Source organism: Musca vetustissima, unplaced genomic scaffold, assembly GCF_032173495.1.
Source record: "Musca vetustissima isolate MV318-11 ecotype Yass unplaced genomic scaffold, APGP_CSIRO_Mvet_v1 utg99353, whole genome shotgun sequence".
NCBI classification, from domain to species: domain Eukaryota; kingdom Metazoa; phylum Arthropoda; class Insecta; order Diptera; family Muscidae; genus Musca; species Musca vetustissima.
In genome coordinates, this window is record NW_026883433.1 from 1,003 (window position 1) to 22,368 (window position 21,366).

Sequence of the window (21,366 nt, forward strand, 5' to 3'; positions counted from 1 at the left end):
TCATAAATATTACTCTAAGCATAATTTTGTACCATGTAAAGAATTTCGTCCCAATCGGATAAACTGTGGTGTACCAATTTCATCATAAATCTGAACCGATTTGAAAAATAAAAAATTAAAACTTATTTCGTGCCAATAGGACAATCGTAGGGTCTTTGAAGCACCATCAGTTACCAGAGGTTTGATACTGAGAATTTTTTTCTGCAGAAAACCAAAATCGACTGACTGACTGCCTTCATCTTACCCAATCGACAATTGTCGGGCATCATCTGTGGTATAGGTATTCTTTTTCGAGATGCGCACCTCGACAACTTCATTTTCGGCCCATTCAATTTGAGGATTGAAATCCTGACCAAAATATTCTTCATTGGAAAAAATATAGATCTGCAAATAAAAAGACAATACAAATGAAAAACAAATCCAAAACATCATTCCAATTTTCCCCTCTCACCTTAACCGTGCTATTCGGGACAAAAAACAAAGCCCACTTTTTATCGGTTTCATAGAGATCATGTGGTGCTCCGGAATTTATGCTTTGAAAAAATTGCAAAATAGTATTTCATTTCGGAATTTCTCTTCAAAAATTAACCTTGTTACTTACTCAGCTTCATCGGTCGATTTGAAACGACTGTTGAAGGCAAAACAATAACCATGTTCGGTGTAGACCGGTTGAAAGGCTTCACAGCAGTTAATGGGTTCATCGCGATATTTGCATTCTGTAAGAACATCTTTACAACTGATGACAGACTACAAATAAATAAAAATTGTATTGAAAATAAAAAAAATTAAAAATTTTAAAAATTACCTCAAACGCCCACTTGCGCAATGTTTTCTGATGTACCGCTTCCATTTCAACGGAACTTGCAATAACAGCCGCCTCATTGAGGGTCTCATAGGATAGTGAGGGTAATAACTCCAGAAATGGTACAATATAGCCCGCCAAGGAATAATCATCGTTCCTTAAAGAAATAATTTTAAAAGTGTATTTATCTGTCGAGAATTGAAACAGGTTTGGTACATACGCCAAATCATGTAATGCCACCTCAAAGGCTCTATCATGGTCGAAGGCAATTTCCGGACACACCACTGTTGTGGGAAATACAACATTTTGATTGTGGAAATCGGTGTCCAAACCTATATTGGAATAGGAAAAATAACATATTCAATTTCGAATGTGGTATATTCAAAATAGTTCCAACCTGTTATTGTGGGATTAGTTTGAAATTTCTCCCATAGGCTCATAATAATAACCAAAGCCGTCACAGCACCAATTGATGTGAAACAAAACCACATGAATCTGGAAATTCATGAAAAAAAGTCATTAAAAATATTCTTTTAAAAATCCACGCCTGCCTTGTGTTGGTCCCTGAAAAATATTCTTTTAAAAATCCACGCCTGCCTTGTGTTGGTCCCCTGAAAAAATATTCTTTTAAAAATCCACGCCTGCCTTGTGTTGGTCCCCTGAAAAAATATTCTTTTAAAAATCCACGCCTGCCTTGTGTTGGTCCCTGAAAAATATTCTTTTAAAAATCCACGCCTGCCTTGTGTTGGTCCCTGAAAAATATTCTTTTAAAAATCCACGCCTGCCTTGTGTTGGTCCCTGAAAAATATTCTTTTAAAAATCCACGCCTGCCTTGTGTTGGTCCCTCAAAAATATTCTTTTAAAAATCCACGCCTGCCTTGTGTTGGTCCCTGAAAAATATTCTTTTAAAAATCCACGCCTGCCTTGTGTTGGTCCCTGAAAAATATTCTTTTAAAAATCCACGCCTGCCTTGTGTTGGTCCCTGAAAAATATTCTTTTAAAAATCCACGCCTGAGGCTTTCTGGGTCCCTCAAACAAATCTTTTAAAAATCCACGCCTGCCTTGTGTTGGTCCCTGAAAAAATATTCTTTTAAAAATCCACGCCTGCGTGTTGGTCCCTGAAAAAATATTCTTTTAAAAATCCACGCCCCCTGAAAAAATATTCTTTTAAAAATCCACGCCTGCCTTGTGTTGGTCCCCTGAAAAAATATTATTTTAAAAATCCACGCCTGCCTTGTGTTGGTCCCCTGAAAAAATATTCACGCTTGCCTTGTGTTGGTCCCTGAAAAAATGTTCTTTTAAAAATCCACGCCTTTTAAAAATCCACGCCTGCCATGTGTTGGTCCCTGAAAAAATTTTTTTTAAAAATCCACGCCTGCCTTGTGTTGGTCCCTTAAAAAATATTCTTTTAAAAATCCACGCCTGTATTGGTCTCTGAAAAAATATTTTTTTAAAAATCCACACCTGTATTGGTCCCTAAAAAAATATTCTTTTAAAAATTTACGCCTGTATTGGTCCCTGAAAAAATATTCTTTTAAAAATCCACCCCTGTATTGGTCCCCGAAAAATATTCGTACTTACTTCTCACCCACTGGCCTGCCCGTCTCCGCAATATAGCGCACCCCATGCAATGTTGAATTTTGAAAAAATTCTTTGGTTTGATATATAAGACTGCGACGAAATATAACCGCAGTGTCGAATATTTGCTTTAATCGTACACTTTTCTTTGAGCCCATTTTTTTATTATTTGATTTAAATTAAAATAATTTATTTTTTGTGTTAAAAATTTCCGCTCTATCCGCGAAAGGTTTGTTTTCTAACTAAATCAAAGGGAAAACTAAATTCGAATTTTCTATTCATTTTGATTTCTTTGCTAATTGCCGTAAATGTTTCGAACGTAAAAGCATTTTGGTGTTATTGTTGTAACATAATTTTAATTGTCCTGAATAATAGATAGACAGATATTTATCGCGATTACAATAGAAATACTATTCTTATATGCGTGAGGGTGAGCTATGACAATAACCCCAGTGAGGAGGTAATTCGTTGTTGTATGTCATTTGAATACAATCTAACAAACGAAGCGGGTTGTATTAAGTATCGGCTTTCGTGGATTAAAAAAAATTCAAACATCATTGACATGGATTTTTTAAAAATATTTTTTCTTAATCTCACACTCCAAAATAAAATAACTGTACTGTTTTTTTTCACAAGGCAGGCGTGGATTTTTTAAAAGAATATTTTTTCAGGGACCAACACAAGGCAGGCGTGGATTTTTAAAAGAATATTTTTTCAGCGACCAACACAAGGCAGGCGTGGATTTTTGCTATTTTTAACACTTATTATATTTTTTCAGGGGATTTTTAAAAGAACACAAGGCAGGCGTGGGCGTGACCAACCAACACAGGCGTGGATTTTTAAAAGAATATTTTTTCAGGGACCAACACAAGGCAGGCGTGGATTTTTAAAATAATATTTTTTCAGCGACCAACACAAGGCAGGCGTGGATTTTTAAAATAATATTTTTTCAGCGACCAACACAAGGCAGGCGTGGATTTTTAAAAAATTTTTTTCAGGGACCAACACAAGGCAGGCGTGGATTTTTAAAAGAATATTTTTTCAGGGGACCAACACAAGGCAGGCGTGGATTTTTAAAAGAATATTTTTCAGGGACCAACACAAGGCAGGCGTGGATTTTTAAAAGAATATTTTTCAGGGACCAACACAAGGCAGGCGTGGATTTTTAAAAGAATATTTTTCAGGGACCAACACAAGGCAGGCGTGGATTTTTAAAAGAATATTTTTCAGGGACCAACACAAGGCAGGCGTGGATTTTTAAAAGAATATTTTTCAGGGACCAACACAAGGCAGGCGTGGATTTTTAAAAGAATATTTTTAAGGGACCAACACAAGGCAGGCGTGGATTTTTAAAAGAATATTTTTTCAGGGACCAACACAAGGCAGGCTGGATTTTTAAAAGAATATTTTTCAGGGACCAACACAAGGCAGGCGTGGATTTTTCAGGGACCAAAAAGAATATTTTTTCAAGGACCAACACAAGGCGTGGATTTAACAAAAAAAAAAAAATATTTTTGTCAAGAACCAACACAAGGCGTGGATTTTTTAAAGAATATTTTTTCAGGGACCAACACAAGGCAGGCGTGGATTTTTAAAAGAACATTTTTTCAGGGACCAACACAAGGCAGGCGTGGATTTTTAAAAGAACATTTTTTCAGGGACCAACACAAGGCAGGCGTGGATTTTTAAAAGAACATTTTTTCAGGGACCAACACAAGGCAGGCGTGGATTTTTAAAAGAACATTTTTTCAGGGACCAACATACAGGCGTGGATTTTTAAAAGAATATTTTTTCAGGGGCCAATACAGGCGTGGATTTTTAAAAGAATATTTTTTAAGGGACCAACACAAGGCAGGCGTGGATTTTTAAAAGAATATTTTTCAGGGACCAACACAAGGCAGGCGTGGATTTTTAAAAGAATATTTTTCAGGGACCAACACAAGGCAGGCGTGGATTTTTAAAAGAATATTTTTTCAGGGACCAACACAAGGCGTGGATTTTTAAGGAAATATTTTTCAGGGGCTATTATAGGCGTGATTTTTTTAAAAGAATATTTTTCAGGGACCAACACAAGGCAGGCGTGGATTTTTAAAAGAATATTTTTTCAGGGACCAACACAAGGCAGGCGTGGATTTTTAAAATAATATTTTTTCAGGGACCAACACAAGGCAGGCGTGGATTTTTAAAATAATATTTTTTCAGGGACCAACACAAGGCAGGCGTGGATTTTTAAAAGAATATTTTTCAGGGACCAACACAAGGCAGGCGTGGATTTTTAAAAGAATATTTTTAATGACTTTTTTTTCATTTTTTTAATGACTTTTTCTCAGGCGTGGATTTTTAAAAGAATATTTTTTCAGGGGACCAACACAAGGCAGGCGTGGATTTTTAAAAGAATATTTTTTCAGGGACTAACACAAGGCAGGCGTGGATTTTTAAACGAATATTTTTTCAGGGACTAACACAAGGCAGGCGTGGATTTTTAAACGAATATTTTTTCAGGGACCAAGACAGGCGTGGATTTTTAAACGAATATTTTTTCAGGGACCAAGACAGGCGTGGATTTTTAAAAGAATATTTTTTTCAGGGACACAAGGCAGGCGTGGATTTTTAAAAGAATATTTTCCAGGGACCAACACAAGGCAGGCGTGGATTTTTAAAAGAATATTTTTCAGGGACCAACACAAGGCAGGCGTGGATTTTTAAAAGAATATTTTTCAGGGACCAACACAAGGCAGGCGTGGATTTTTAAAAGAATATTTTTCAGGGACCAACACAAGGCAGGCGTGGATTTTTAAAAGAATATTTTTTCAGGGACTGACACAAGGCAGGCGTGGATTTTTAAAAGAATATTTTTTCAGGGACTAACACAAGGCAGGCGTGGATTTTTAAAAGAATATTTTTTCAGGGACTAACACAAGGCAGGCGTGGATTTTTAAAAGAATATTTTTTCAGGGACTAACACAAGGCAGGCGTGGATTTTTAAAAGAATATTTTTTCAGGGACTAACACAAGGCAGGCGTGGATTTTTAAAAGAATATTTTTTCAGGGACTAACACAAGGCAGGCGTGGATTTTTAAAAGAATATTTTTTCAGGGACTAACACAAGGCAGGCGTGGATTTTTAAAAGAATATTTTTTCAGGGACTAACACAAGGCAGGCGTGGATTTTTAAAAGCTTTTTTCGGGGACCAACACAATGCAGGCGTGGTTTTTTAAAATAATATTTTTCAGGGACCAACACAAGGCAGGCGTGGACATTCTTTGGCGTACTGGATCACGAGCTAACTGATAAATTGCAAAAAAAAGAGAGAAAATTAAATTTTAAATCGAAAAAATTTAGAAAAATTTCTTCCACGAACCAATAGCAAACAATGTGCCACCGCTTGGGCTATGGTCACATATCCGTCCAAGAGGACACTCAAAGCATGCCCCGTCAATTCATCCATCTTCAAACGTTTCCTTTCGTGTAACTGTAGTAAATAGTTTATGAAATCGGAACGAGTTCTTTGCTCTCCATGTTGTTGTCTCTTTCGAAATGCATCGCGAATAAGCCGTACAAAATACTTCTCTATCGACTGTCGTACAAAACGCAATTTTTTGTATTTCTTGAGGGAAGGCAGTAGTCCCGTAAGTACCATATAGATAATGTGTATAAATGATTGTTCGGAATAGGCTTTGACTTGATGAAAAATCGCCAAAGGTTTTCGGCAGGAAAATGTTTCGGCTTTGTGGCCCAATACACTGTCGCTAACTATTTCGCATGCCAAACGTAATGAGAGCTATAAGAAATAAAGATTTTATTAGTAAATGTTATTAAAATGATTTTGTGGTGTTTCAAACTTACTTCGTTAATGTCAAATGTGACTGGGCATCCCTTCGATTTGCTTTCTCTTTCAATGTGATTTATTAACTTTTTGCAAATTTTTGATGTCACTGAGAAACCAGATTTTAACTGCATGGAGGTATTATTATTAGTTTTATTTTTTAAATGCTTTATGAAGAAGTAATTTATCTCACTCACTCTTGTCATTGCTAAACCAGGAAGAAGTTCAGCTCTTCGTTCAACCCATTCATCTCCTTTCATAGCTGTAGGATTATTGGCCATGGTAAAATCGGATTTTTCATCAACCTGAAATTAAGAATTGATAAAAAATCCATTCTTTAAAAAATCCACGCCTTGTATAGATCGATGGAAAAAATATTCTTTAAAAAATCCACGCCTTGTATATAGAAAAAATATTCTTTAAAAAATCCATCGATGGAAAAAAAATTCTTTAAACAAATCCACGCCTTGTATAGATCTTTAAAAAATCCACGCCTTGTATAGATCGATGGAAAAAATATTCTTTAAAAAATCCACGCCTTGTATAGATCGATGGAAAAAATATTCTTTAAAAAATCCACGCCTTGTATAGATCGATGGAAAAAATATTCTTTAAAAAATCCACGCCTTGTATAGATCGATGGAAAAAATATTCTTTAAAAAATCCACGCCTTGTATAGATCGATGGAAAAAATATTCTTTAAAAAAAATATTCTTTAAAAAATCCACGCCTTGTATAGATCGATGGAAAAAATATTCGATGGAAAAAATATTCTTTAAAAAATCCACGCCTTGTATAGATCGATGGAAAAAATATTCTTTAAAAAATCCACGCCTTGTATAGATCGATGGAAAAAATATTCTTTAAAAAATCCACGCCTTGTATAGATCGATGGAAAAAATATTCTTTAAAAAACTTTAAAAAACGCCTTGTATAGATCGATGGAAAAAATATTCTTTAAAAAATCCACGCCTTGTATAGATCGATGGAAAAAATATTCTTTAAAAAATCCACGCCTTGTATAGATCGATGGAAAAAATATTCTTTAAAAAATCCACGCCTTGTATAGATCGATGGAAAAAATATTCTTTAAAAAATCCACGCCTTGTATAGATCGATGGAAAAAATATTCTTTAAAAAATCCACGCCTTGTATAGATCGATGGAAAAAATATTCTTTAAAAAATCCACGCCTTGTATAGATCGATGGAAAAAATATTCTTTAAAAAATCCACGCCTTGTATAGATCGATGGAAAAAATATTCTTTAAAAAATCCACGCCTTGTATAGATCGATGGAAAAAATATTCTTTAAAAAATCCACGCCTTGTATAGATCGATGGAAAAAATATTCTTTAAAAAATCCACGCCTTGTATAGATCGATGGAAAAAATATTCTTTAAAAAATCCACGCCTTGTATAGATCGATGGAAAAAATATTCTTTAAAAAATCCACGCCTTGTATAGATCGATGGAAAAATATTCTTTAAAAAATCCACGCCTTGTATAGATCGATGGAAAAAATATTCTTTAAAAAATCCACGCCTTGTATAGATCGATGAAAAAATATTGTATAGAAAATCCACGCTTTGTATAGATCGATGAAAAACTATTCTATAAATAATCCACTCATTGTATAGATCGATGGAAAAACCAGTAAGGAAAGTAGTAAAGTCGGACTATATGATACCCTTCACAACTTTGGGTATATTTTACATATGTATCGTAACACACAACGCGTTTTGTTATAAATCTATATCTAAACCGATTTCGGGTAAACTTGCCAGAGACTAATTTATATAACATCAGTACGATGTATCAATCGGCCTAGCTATGGATCTTTCCACGAAGCTTAGCAAAGTCATTCTTGACTTAATTCTTGATTTAATACCAAAATTCGTGCAAATGGAAAGATATATAGGGTCTTTGGTGCACCAATTACCTTAAATCGGATGAAAATACATATGGGAGCTATATCTAAATCTGAACCGATTTTCACGAAACTTAGCAGACATCATTCTCGATCTTATTCATAACTCTGTGTCAAATTTCGTGCACATCAAAAGATTTCCAGGTACTTTAGTGGACTATTTACCTAAAATCGGGCGAAGCTTTATATGGGAGCTATATCTAAATCTGAACCGATTTTCACGAAACTTTGCACACATCATTCTATACTTAATTTAGTACGCAGTGTCAAATTTCGTGCAAATCGAATGATATATAGGGACTTTGGTATACAATTAACCTTAAATCGGACGAAGAAATATATAGGAGCTATATCTAAATCTGAACCGATTTTCACGAAACTTGGCAAACATCATTCTAGACCTTATTTATTACGCTGTGCCAAATGTCGTGCAAGTCAAACGATTTCCAAGGACTTTAGTGGAATATTTACATAAAATCGGGCGATGCTATATATGGGAGCTATATCCAAATCTGAATCGATTTTTCCAAAACTTTTCACACATCATTCTAGACTTAATTCAGTACACTATGCCAAAATCGGGCAGATCAAAAGATGTCCAGGGATTTTGGTGGACTATTTACCTAAAATCGGGCGAAGCTATATATGGGAGCTATATCTAAATCTGAACCGATTTTCACGAAACTTTGCACATTTCATTCTAGACTTAATTTAGTACGTTGTGCCAAATTTCGTGCAAATCGAAAGATATATAGGGACTTGGGTGCACCAATTACCATAAATCGGACGAACATATATATGGGAACTATATCTAAATCTGAAACGATTTTTCCCAATTTCAATAGGGTTCGTCCTTGGGCCAAACAAATGAGCTGTGTCAAATTTCATCCAATTCGGATCATAAATGCGACCTGTACTTTGTTTACAATTTAACATGGACCGACGGACGGACGGACATGCATAAATCGACTTAGAAAGTGATTCTATGCATATTCTCAAAAGGAACCATGGGTCTATCTCGATTATTTTTGCCTGTTACAAACATATGCACAAAGACATAATACCCTGTAACACAGTGTGGTGAAGGGTATAAATATTCTTTAAAAAATCCACGCCTAGTATTAGGTGTATTGAGTGCTGCCCCATATTGACAATTTTTTGTGTCGCACTTACCATTGTCGAAATTTCGTTATCTCGGAATTTTTGAAAATCTTTAACCAATATTTGTTTTATTAAATCGGCATTTGTTATCATCAGCAATGGTGTTCTGCAGTTGAAAATCCCCACATAGTTATCGGTTGTCTTGTAGGCTCTAGGTTTTCCAAGAAACAGAAGAAGATGCAATCATAGAAGCCAATTAAGAACTCACATACAAACACACAATTACACTCACTCATAAATTTCTCGTATGTCACACGAAATGTGACTTTTTTGGGTAAACACACTTGGAAAATTGCCCAAAAATGGTCTTGGTTTGGGGCCAGTGACACCGCGTTTTTTCCAATAGTCAAAATTCCAAACCAGAAAAATATACAACAGAATGAAATTGAAACACATCAGCCAGAGAATTATTGTTATCATGATTTCTCTCGCGCGATTTTTAGTTTTTGAAAAAAAAAGAAAATGACACGGAACTGAAATATGTAGATGCGACACAACCGGTGTTTGCTGCAACGTGCAACAAATATAACTGGGTTCGTTGTGATGTTTTTATGTTTTTTTGGTGAAAGTGTTATTGCGTAGGTCTGTCCTATAATGAATGAATATTTATAAATTGTACTAAATCATTATTTTCTATTTTGAATAAGGGTGCGTATTCTAAGTTTTTTTTTTTAATGCCTGAACACTGAATCTGAGCTCACATTCAATTTTTAAACCCGCATATATGTTGCAAATGGGTTAATTTACAAATAACATCAGTGAGATCTAAATTGAATTAAGTCGAAATGTGGAATGCACGCAAACAGGCATATGTCATAATAAAAAAATATTTTTTCAAGGGTCACTACAGGCGTAGATTTTTAAAATAAAATTGTTTCAAGGATCAAAACAGGCGTTGGTGTTCAAAGAAGATGTTTTCAAGGGTCACAAAAGGGGTTGATTTTTAAAGACGAAATTTTGAAATGAATTTTTTCAAGGCTGAACGCAGGCGTGGCATTTTTAAAGATGAAAGGCGTGGTATTTTCAAACAAGATTTTTTCAAGGCTTAACAAAGGCGTGGCTTTTTAAAGGAAGGTATTTTGAAGGTTCAAGATTTTTTCAAGGCGTAGAACAGGCGTGGATTTTTAAAAGAAGATTTTTTGAAGGCTCAAGATTTTTTCAAGGCGTAGAACAGGCGTGGATTTTTATAAGAAGATTTTTTGAAGGCTCAAGATTTTTTCAAGGCGTAGAACAGGCGTGGATTTTTAAACGAAGTTTTTTTGAAGGCTCAAGATTTTTTCAAGGCGTAGAACAGGCGTGGATTTTTAAACGAAGTTTTTTTGAAGGCACAAGATTTTTTCAAGGCGTAGAACAGGCTTGGATTTTTAAAAGAAGTTTTTTCAAGGCTCAAGATTTTTCAAGGCTCAAGATTTTTCAAGGCTCAAGATTTTTCAAGGCGTAGTACAGGCGTGGATTTTTAAAAGAAGATTTTTTGAAGGACCATCAGAGCTATAGGCGTGGATTTTTAAAAGAAGATTTTTTGAAGGACCATCAGAGCTATAGGCGTGGATTTTTAAAAGAAGATTTTTTGAAGGACCATCAGAGCTATAGGCGTGGATTTTTAAAAGAAGATTTTTTGAAGGAACATCAGAGTTGTAGGCGTGGATTTTTAAAAGAAGATTTTTTGAAGGACTCAAGATTTTTCAATGCGTAGTACAGGCGTGGATTTTTAAAAGAAGATTTTTTGAAGACTCAAGATTTTTTCAAGGCGTAGAACAGGCGTGGATTTCTAAAAGAAGATTTTTTGAAGGCTCAGGATTTTTTCAAGGCGTAGAACAGGCGTGGATTTCTAAAAGAAGATTTTTTGAAGGCTCAAGATTTTTTCAAGGCGTACAACAGGCGTGGATTTCTAAAAGAAGATTTTTCAAAGCGTGGATTTTTAAATGAAAAAATTTTCAAGGCTCAACACAGGCGTGGATTTTTAAATGAAAAAATTTTCAAGGCTCAACACAGGCGTGGATTTTTAAATGAAAAAAATTTCAAGGCTCAACACAGGCGTGGATTTTTAAATGAAAAAATTTTCAAGGCTCAACACAGGCGTGGATTTTTAAATTAAAAAATTTTCAAGACTCAACACAGGCGTGGATTTTTAAATGAAAAAAATTTCAAGGCTCAACACAGGCGTGGATTTTTAAATGAAAAAATTTTCAAGGCTCAACACAGGCGTGGATTTTTAAATGAAAAAATTTTCAAGGCTCAACACAGGCGTGGATTTTTAAATGAAAAAATTTTCAAGGCTCAACACAGGCGTGGATTTTTAAATGAAAAAATTTTCAAGGCTCAACACAGGCGTGGATTTTTAAATGAAAAAATTTTTAAGGCTCAACACAGGCGTGGATTTTTAAATGAAAAAATTTTCAAGGCTCAACACAGGCGTGGATTTTTAAATGAAACAATTTTCAAGGCTCAACACAGGCGTGGATTTTTAAATGAAACAATTTTCAAGGCTCAACACAGGCGTGGATTTTTAAATGAAAAAATTTTCAAGGCTCAACACAGGCGTGGATTTTTAAATGAAAAAATTTTCAAGGCTCAACACAGGCGTGGATTTTTAAATGAAAAAATTTTCAAGGCTCAACACAGGCGTGGATTTTTAAATGAAAAAATTTTCAAGGCTCAACACAGGCGTGGATTTCTAAAAGAAGATTTTTCAAAGCGTGGATTTTTAAATGAAATTTTCTTCAAGGCTCAACACAGGCGTGGATTTCTAAAAGAAGATTTTTCAAAGCGTGGATTTTTAAATGAAATTTTCTTCAAGGCTCAACACAGGCGTGGATTTCTAAAAGAAGATTTTTCAAAGATTTTTTTCCACCATAGTATGGAGGGTATATTAATTTTGTCATTCCGTTTGTAACTCATCGAAATATTCATTTTCGACCCTATAAAGTATACATATTCCTGATCAGGGTAAAATTCTAAGACGGTCTAGCCATGTCCGTCCGTCAGTCTGTCCGTCCGTCCGTCTGTTGTAATCACGCTATCTTCTGAAGGAATTGAGATAGAGTGCTGAACTTTTGCATAGGATTGTCTTTTTTCTGCAGGCAGGTCAAGTTCGATGATGGGCTTTATCGGACCACGTTTAGGCATAGCTCCCCCAATTTTCCGTATTTTTGGGTTCTTGAGCGCGTTTTTCAACCGAATTCGCTGAAATTTACTGTATTAGATTCTTATTGGGTACTAAATGTCTCCACAAAATGTTCAAGGCCCACGTTTTCTGAGCGCGTTTTTCAACCGAATTTGCTGCAAATTGATATTTTGTAGCCGTATATGGTACCAAATCTCCCTACCAAAAAATTATTAATATTCGCCCTCATTTTGGGGTAGTCCCCATATAACCCCCTTTTTATATTAAAATGGTTATCTGATTTGTTCCGCGTTTTGAGTTTGGTTCTAAGACTCTGATGTAATCATTTCACCTGCGGAGGTGAACGTAAGGTACGATAATGAACTATAACCCGCATTTAGACCTAGTCCCTGTATGGAGGTTCCAGAAGAAGTGGACCGATATTCCCCATCTTCGAATTTGAACTAAGATTGGAAGAAATAATAAGATGGACAAAGTTTGGATGAAATCTAAATTTTTTGAAACGTATTTGGTCCAAAGAAACGTGGGGTCTAGAACCAATATTTCGATTGGCCACAGTGTATAATTATCCATTAAAATTACTGAATTTTTTATTATGGTTTACATAATCCCTTTTTAGGAATGTCGGTATAGGTCCACTTTTTGGTATGTTTTTTTCTATATACTTTTATTTCTAGTACCTGTCAGTATATCTATGGTGGAGGGTATCCAAAGTTCGGCCCGGCCGAACTTAAGTTTTTTTCACTTGTTTTAAATTCAACACAGGCGTGGATTTTTTTTAAAAGTAGATTTTTCAAGGCTCAACAAAAGCGTTCAAGGCTTAACACAGGACTTTGATTTTTAAAATAAGTTTTCTAAACCTCAAAGCGTGGATTTTTAGAAGAAGATTTTTTAAGGCTTAACACAGGACTTTGATTTTTAAAAGAAGTTTTCTAAACCTCAAAGCAGGCGTGGATTTTTAGAAGAATATTTTTTAATGGCCACCACGGGTGTGGATTTCTGAAAGAATATTTATTATGGACCAACACAGACATGGATATCTAAAAGAATATTTTTATGGACCAATACAGGCATGGATTTCTAAAAGAATATGTTTTATGGACCCGCTCAGGCGTTAATTTTTAAAAGAATATTTTTTATGGGCTAACAGATGAGTGGATTTTTAAAAGAAGAATTTTTTTCAAGGGTCAACACAGGCGTGGATTTTCAAAAGTATATTTTTTCATGGACCAACAAAGGCATGGATTTTTAAATGTATAGTTTTTATGGCATAGCGCAGGGTAAACTTTTAAAAAATATTTTTTTTTTTGCATAGCGCAGGCCATTATTTTGAAAAGAACATTTGTTTATGACGTTAATTTTTTGAAAAGAATATTTCTTCAAGGCTTAGTACGTGTGTGGGTTAAAAAAAAAATTTCAAGGCAACAACAACGGGATATTGAAAGGGTCAACGAATTTGTAATTTACCCTCGTATATAATTGTACTGAATATTTATTTATAAAAGCAAAGTCGATTTACATACATAGAATCTTGATTCTATTTTTGGCATTTCTCAAACAAAAAACCATTGTTACATTATTAAATTATTTTTATTTTTTTATATAACCGAAATGTTGCAGACATAATTTCATCAATTTAAAGTTAAACTGTGCAATATTAATGTTGCACAGGGGATCCGTAGTGACTGCTCTTCCATAATTCAAAATTCTAAAATTCTATCTAAAGTTAAACCGTGCAACATTAATGTGACTGCTCTTCCATAATTCAAAATTCCAAAATTCTAAGTTATCTAACATTTTGTGACATGGTGTAATTGAATCCAAATTGGATCCACTGTAAATGATTGTTTACATTCATATCAGATTTGTGTGTGTGTGTTTTTTTTTTTTCATTTCATTTATCTAATCAATCGCCTACTGCCCTTAAATCACTGTCCAGCATATATTTATTATTCTGTGCTTGTCCCGCTTCTGCGGCGGGTGATGGAGATCTGTCGGTAAATGTCTGTAGAGACAATTTTTTTATTATTATTTGATTCAATTGTTTTTTATTCTACAGGTTAATATGAAAAAATTACTTCTAGTTAGATCAATTTCAGGGTGAAACTTTTCATTCGTTAGTGGATCGTCAAAGCGTTAGGGTGGCGCAGTTAGAAAATAAAATAGAAATATAAACAACACAAAAAAGTGATAAAAAATAAAAATAAAATAAAAGTAACCCGATAAAACGATGTTAGGTTTCCTATTGACCCTGTGTTGTGCAATTTTATTACTGTTGTACTTATTTTTGGTTTGGCCATTTAACTATTGGAAACAACGCGGTGTCAATGGTCCAAAGCCACGCCCCTTTGTCGGAAATTATCCCAGTGGTTTTACACAGAAACGTAATATTGCCTGTGATATTCTTGATGTTTATGAGTAGGTTTTATTTATTTTTTTTTGCCTGGCCTTGCAGCGACGAATTATTGAGGAAGTGCTAATGAAAAATTATCCCTTTTAGAGCATACAAAAAAACCGATGATTTTGTGGGAATTTATAATTGCCGAACTCCGCAATTGTTGGTACTAAATCCAAAACTGATACGCCGAGTTTTGGTAACGGATTTTAAAAATTTTCACGACAATGATGCCTCAACAATGGTAAGTAAACAATTTTAAACTCTAATGAATCTTGAAAATTATCTTCATTAAAAATACCACGCCGTAATGAAAAATATTATTAAAGGACTCCACGCTCTAATAGAACCTGGAAAATATTCTTGAACGTCTCCATGACATTAGAAAAATATAATTGAACGACTCCTTGACATAAGAAAACCAGTGAGCGGAGCAGTATTGTCGGACGCGGCCGACCATATGATAACCTACACTATTTTTCTGCGGATTTTTATTCCGAGGCCGGGTAATATTTCGTGATAGTTGCACCCGCTTGTCCGATTAGAGGTCAACAGCACCTCTTAATTACAGTGACATATTTTCCGAATATTACCAATATTCAGTACAGCCCTTCTAATTACTTGCCCATATTCCCTTCACCGTGGGTTGTGTTGTGATGTTCGGCTTATTATTGTAGCCTATAGATCGACTCAAAATAAAAAAAAAGTTTACGGTCCACTTCATCCCAAAAGTCCTGCAGGAGTAAATATATACGATATAGAATACAAATTTTGTAATTTTTCACACAAATGTTAGGGTCCATTTGACCCGCTAAATATTGACCGATCCTTATCAAAAGGGGCATGTTTATTCTTTGGCCCGATTCCCTTCTCCATGTAAGTTTGGGCCATAATTACGGCCTCTGGAGCGACCAGAAAATTTGGTGAAGATATGTCCATAACTGTGGCCTGTATCGTGTTTACAAATTATAATGGACAGATGGACAGACGGACACACATGTGTTGATAGACTCAGCTAGTCGAGATATGACGATCGGTATACATAAAGGTGGGTCTAGGAACAACATTTCGCGGCGTTACAAACTCTTGGGGCTGCACAAAGCTACAACATAGTTGTGTAGGGTATAAATATTATTGAACAACTCCTTGACATTAGAAAGATTTTATTGAATGACTCCACCCTCTAATGACATTAGAAGAAAATATTCCATAAGAAATCCACGCCTGTGTTGAGCCCTAAAAAATCTTCTTTTAAAAGTCCACACCTACTTTGAGCCCCGAAAAAAATCTTCTTTTAAAAGTCCACACCTACTTTGAGCCCCGAAAAAAATCTTCTTATACAAATCCACGCCTTTTGTTGTGCATTGAAAAAATCTTCGTTTACAAATTCACGGCTGTGTTGAGGCTTGAAAAAATCTTCCTTTACAAATTCAGGGCTGTGTTGAGGCTTGAAAAAATCTTCCTTTAAAAATGCACGGCTGTGTTGAGGCTTAAAAAAATCTTCTTTTAAAAATCCACGCCTGAGTTGAGGTTTGAAAAAATCTTCTTTTAAAAATCCACGCCTGTGTTGAGGCTAGAAAAAATCTTCTTTTAAAAATCCACGCCTGTGTTGAGCCTTGAAAAAAAAACTTCTTTTAAAAATTCACGCCTGTGTTGAGCCTTGAAAAAATTTGTGGTGGTATTGAAAAAATCTTCTTTTAAATATCCACGCATGTGTTTATCCACGCCTGTGTTGAGCCTTGAAAAAATATTATTTTAAATATCCACGCCTGTGTTGATCCACGCCTGTGTTGAGGCTTGAGAAAATATTATTTTAAATATCCACGCCTGTGTTGAGCCTCGAAAAAATATTATTTTAAATATCCACGCCTGTGTGGAGCCTTGAAAAAATATTATTTTAAATATCCACGCCTGTGTTGAGCCTCGAAAAAATATTATTTTAAATATCCACGCCTGTGTGGAGCCTTGAAAAAATATTATTTCAAATATCCACGCCTGTGTTGAGCCTTGAAAAAATATTATTTTAAATATCCACGCCTGTGTTGAGCCTTGAAAAAATCTTCTTTTAAAAATCCACGCCTGTGTTGAGCCTTGAAAAAATCTTCTTTTAAAAATCCACGCCTGTGTTGAGCCTTGAAAAAATCTTCTTTTAAAAATCCACGCCTGTGTTGAGCCTTGAAAAAAATCTTCGTTTAAAAATCCACGCCTGTGTTGAGCCTTGAAAAATTCTTCTTTTAAAAATCCACGCCTGTGTTGAGCCCTAAAAAAATTTTCTTTCGCAAATCTACGTCTCTGTTGAGCCTTGAAAAAAATCTTCTTTAAAAAATCCACGCATGTGTTGGTCCATGAAAAAATATTCTTTTAAAAATCCAAGCCTGTGTTGAGGCTTGAAAAAATCTTCTTTGAAAAAGGCACACCTGTGTTGAGCCCTGAAAAAATCGTCTTTTAAAAATCCACGCCTGTGTTGAGCCCTGAAAAATCTTCTTTTAAAAATCTACGCTTGTGTTGAGGCTTGAAATTTGTTTCTTTTAAAAATCCACGCCTCTGACCCTTGAAAATATATTCCTATATTATATCCATTTGGTTTTTAGGCCGATAAAAATACGGACTTTATTCTGGGCAACAACCCATTTGTTTTGACTGGCGAAGAATGGAAGGAGCGAAGAGCTGAAATTACTCCAGGATTTACCTCAAACAGGGTATGATATTACTCAAATAAAATAAATTTTTTAATTGTGAACATTTTTGAAACCATTTTTGAATATTTCAGATAAAAACTGTTTTCCCGGTTACAAATAAAGTTTGCCAAACTATGGTTGGATTTATAAAGGAACAAATGAAAATCGGCAATAAGGATGGCATTGATGGCAAAGATGTAAGTGACCTCTAAATCCCATTAGTTTTAATAGATATATCCCTTATGTTTCCACCTTTCAGCTTAGTCTACGTTACACCTGTGAGGTTGTAACCGATTGTGTTCTTGGACTTTCGGCCGATGCCTTTGCCCATAAGCCCAGTCCGATATTGCATATGACCAAAAATCTGTTTGATCAGTCATTTGTTTTTGTTGCCTATACCCTATTGGCCGGTATGTTACCCTGGATTAAGAAGGTCAAAAAATTACGTTTCATACCAAAACCCGTTGAAGAGTTCTTTGTCGATTTAATGGAAAATTCGCTGAGCATGAGAAAAGAACAAAAAGAAAAGGGTGTTAATGAGGATCGTGTGGATTTCATCAATTACATGCTCTATCTGCAGGAAAAGAAAAATCTACAAATACCCGAATTGACCGCGCACACAATGACATTCCTGTTGGATGGTTTTGAGACAACTGCGAATGTTTTGTCCCATTGTTTGCTATTGGTGGGTGAAGAAGAAGTCATTGAATATTAAAAAGAACGTCTAATTTTTTGTCCCTAAATATTCATTTTAGCTGGGTCGTGATGCCGATCGTCAGCAAATTCTTCGTAATGAAATCCTTGAGAAATTGGGTCCAAATAATGATTTTGATACAATTATGGAGTTGCCTTATTTGGATGCATGTATACATGGTAATTATAGGCTAATAGTCCTTCTTAAAAACACCCTATATATCCTTCATGCCAATCGAAGGATATATAGGGACTTTGCTGCACTATTTACATAAAATCGGAGGAAAGTATATACGGGAGCTATACCGAAATCTGAACAGATTTTGAAACTTACCATCATCTTTCCTGAATCAATTTAGTACGCTAAGATTTCGTGCAAATCGAAAGTTATATAGGGACTTTGGTGCATTTGAAAAAAATCTCAAAAAAATAACAAAAAATATTCTCTTGTTTATAGAAACCCTTCGCCTATTCCCTCCCGGTGCATTTTCAACAAAACTTTGCACAGAATCGATTGAATTCGAAAATAAAAATGGAAAAAAATTAAAAATAAACGAAGGTACGACGGTGGTTCTGCCCATACAAGCACTGCTATTGGATGAAGATTACTATGAAAATGCTGCCAACTTTGTACCGGAACGTTTTCTAAATGGTGGCTTAAAGAAATATAAGGATCAAGGGTTGTACTTGGCATTCGGTGATGGACCACGTATATGTTTAGGTGAGTTGAGGGGGTTATATTTATTGAACCGTAATTTAAATCCGTATCGATTTATTTTGCAGGTATGCGTTTTGCATTGACACAAATAAAGGGAGCCCTGGTGGAGATTGTTCGCAATTTTGAAATTCGCGTGAATTCCACAACACGCACTGACAACAGATTGGATCCAACATATTTTTTGATGCGCCTGGATGGTGGTATATGGTTGGAGTTTGATAGCATTAATTAAGTTCGTTATTTGTTAAAAATTAACAAAAATTCTTGTGTAACATATCGACAAAAATTACTTTAATTTACTAGAAACTTAATGATACAAATGAAAAAATTTAATAAATTAAAAATTGATCACTGAAAACAAAAAAATATTTTAAATTTGTAAATGAAAACCAGTAAGGAATGTAGTAAAGTCGGACTGGACCGACTACATGATACCCATCACCACTTTGGGTATATTCCACATATGTATCCTTACAATTGCATGTCAATGTTCCCTCGAAGGAACATACTCATGCCTTGATACACGCTATTCGGTACGTCGCACCGTTAAAAATTTAAACTCAATCAGACACCCGTTTGAAATACACATTGCACCAATTTCGCAATAATGTCATTCAAGTCTCAATTGAAATCTGAAACGATTTTCCCGAAACGTACCACACAGCATTCTAGACTCCATTCACTACGCTATTCCAAATTTCATGCAAATCGAAGGATATATAGGAACTTTGCTGCACCATTTACATTAAATCGGAGGAAAGTATATATGGGAGCTATACCGAAATCTGAACCGATTTTCCCGAAACTTACTACTCATCATTCATGACTCAATTTAGTACGCTAAACCAAATTTCGTCCAAATCGAAAGATATATAAAGACTTTGGTGCACCATTTACCTTAAATCGGACGAAAATATATGTGGGAGCTATATCTAAATCTGAACCGATTTTCACGAAATGTTACACACATCTTTCCAGGCTTAAATCAGAACGCTATGCCAAATTTCGTCCAAATCGAAGGATATATATGGACATTTGTGCCCCATTTACCTTAAATCGGACGAAAATATATGTGGGAGCTATATCTAAATCTGAACCGATTTTCACGAAACTTAGCACATATCATTCTAGGCTTAAATTAGTATGCTGTGCCAAATTTCGTGCAAATCAAACGATATTTAGGGTTTTTGGTGCTCCATTTACCTTAAGTCGGACGAAAGTATATATGGGAGCTATATCTAAATCTGAACCTATTTTCTTGAATTTTAATAGGGTCAAATAAGTGACTTGTGTCAAATCGGATCATAAATGCGACCTTTTACTTTGTTTACAATTTAACATCAACAGACGGACGGACATGCATAAATCGACTCAGAAAGTGATTCTATGCATATTCTCAAAAGGAACCATGTGTCTATCTCGATTCCTTTTGCCTGTTACGGTGTGGTGAATATTCTTTAAAAAATCCAAACTTCTTCGGGACCATAAACAAATTCTTTAAAAAATCCAAACTTCTTCGGGACCATAAAAAAATCCAAACTTCTTCGGGAGGTATGGGAGGTATATCTAAATCTAAACCGATTTTCACTAAATTTAACACATATCGTTCTAGACTAGACATGTGTCTATCTCGATTCCTTTTGCCTGTTACGGTGTGGTGAATATTCTTTAAAAAATCCAAACTTCTTCGGGACCATAAAAAAATTCTTTAAAAAATCCAAACTTCTTCGGGACCATAAAAAAATTCTTTAAAAAATCCAAACTTCTTCGGGACCATAAAAAAATTCTTTAAAAAATCCAAACTTCTTCGGGACCATAAAAAAAAATTCTTTAAAAAATCTAAACTTCTTCGGACCTTAAAAAATATTTCTTTAAAAATCCAAGGCTTTATTGGGCCTGAGAAAATATGTTTGTCTTTAAAAATACTCGCCTGTTTTGGGCCTGAAAATATATTCTTTTAAAAATCCACGCCTGTATTGCTTTTTGGCGCCTGGAAAAATATATTTTCAAAAATCCGCTCGTTTTTGGTGCCTGGATATCATTGGTCCCTTAGAAATATTCTTTTAGAAAAATATTCTTTTAAAAATCCACGCTCCTATTAATCCCTTCAAAATATTCTTTTGAAAATCCACACTCCTATTGTTCCCTTCAAAAATAGTCTTTTGAAAATCCACACTCCTATTGTTCCCTTCAAAAATAGTCTTTTAAAAATCCACGCCTTTTTTGGTGCTTGAAAAAATGTTCTTGTAAAAGTCTACGCCTTTTTTGTTGCTGAAAAAATCTTCTATTAAAAATCCACGCCTTTTTCGGTGCCTGAAAAATATTCTTTTAAAAATCTACGCATTTTTTTGGTGCCTGTAAAAATATTCTTTTAAAAATCCACGCCTGTTTTGGGCCTGAAAAAATATTCTTTTAAAAATCCACGCCTGTTTTGGGCCTGAAAAAATATTCTTTTAAAAATCC

The 21,366-nt window shown here is 34.9% G+C and overlaps 3 protein-coding genes across 3 annotated transcripts; 1 reads left to right on the plus strand and 2 right to left on the minus strand.

The window, feature by feature from the left end:
- Positions 1–240: 240 nt before the first annotated feature.
- LOC133330297 (sodium channel protein Nach) lies at positions 241–2,538 on the minus strand. The gene is made up of 7 exons (XM_061538744.1): positions 2,384–2,538; positions 1,200–1,297; positions 1,023–1,134; positions 806–959; positions 602–747; positions 452–533; positions 241–384 (listed from the first exon to the last, which is right to left on the minus strand). Exons 1-7 carry the CDS (start codon positions 2,536–2,538, stop codon positions 241–243), a joined length of 891 nt encoding a protein of 296 aa, XP_061394728.1.
- Positions 2,539–5,656: 3,118 nt separating this feature from the next.
- Positions 5,657–9,717, minus strand: LOC133330299 (probable cytochrome P450 28a5). The gene is made up of 6 exons (XM_061538746.1): positions 9,528–9,717; positions 9,308–9,446; positions 6,404–6,511; positions 6,227–6,334; positions 5,738–6,161; positions 5,657–5,667 (listed from the first exon to the last, which is right to left on the minus strand). Exons 1-6 carry the CDS (start codon positions 9,713–9,715, stop codon positions 5,657–5,659), a joined length of 978 nt encoding a protein of 325 aa, XP_061394730.1. The 5' UTR covers positions 9,716–9,717.
- A 4,932-nt stretch (positions 9,718–14,649) lies between these two features.
- LOC133330298 (probable cytochrome P450 28a5) lies at positions 14,650–19,135 on the plus strand. Its single transcript, XM_061538745.1, has 8 exons — positions 14,650–14,837; positions 14,920–15,058; positions 17,406–17,513; positions 17,585–17,689; positions 17,752–18,177; positions 18,248–18,365; positions 18,643–18,906; positions 18,969–19,135. Exons 1-8 carry the CDS (start codon positions 14,650–14,652, stop codon positions 19,133–19,135), a joined length of 1,515 nt encoding a protein of 504 aa, XP_061394729.1.
- Positions 19,136–21,366: the final 2,231 nt, after the last annotated feature.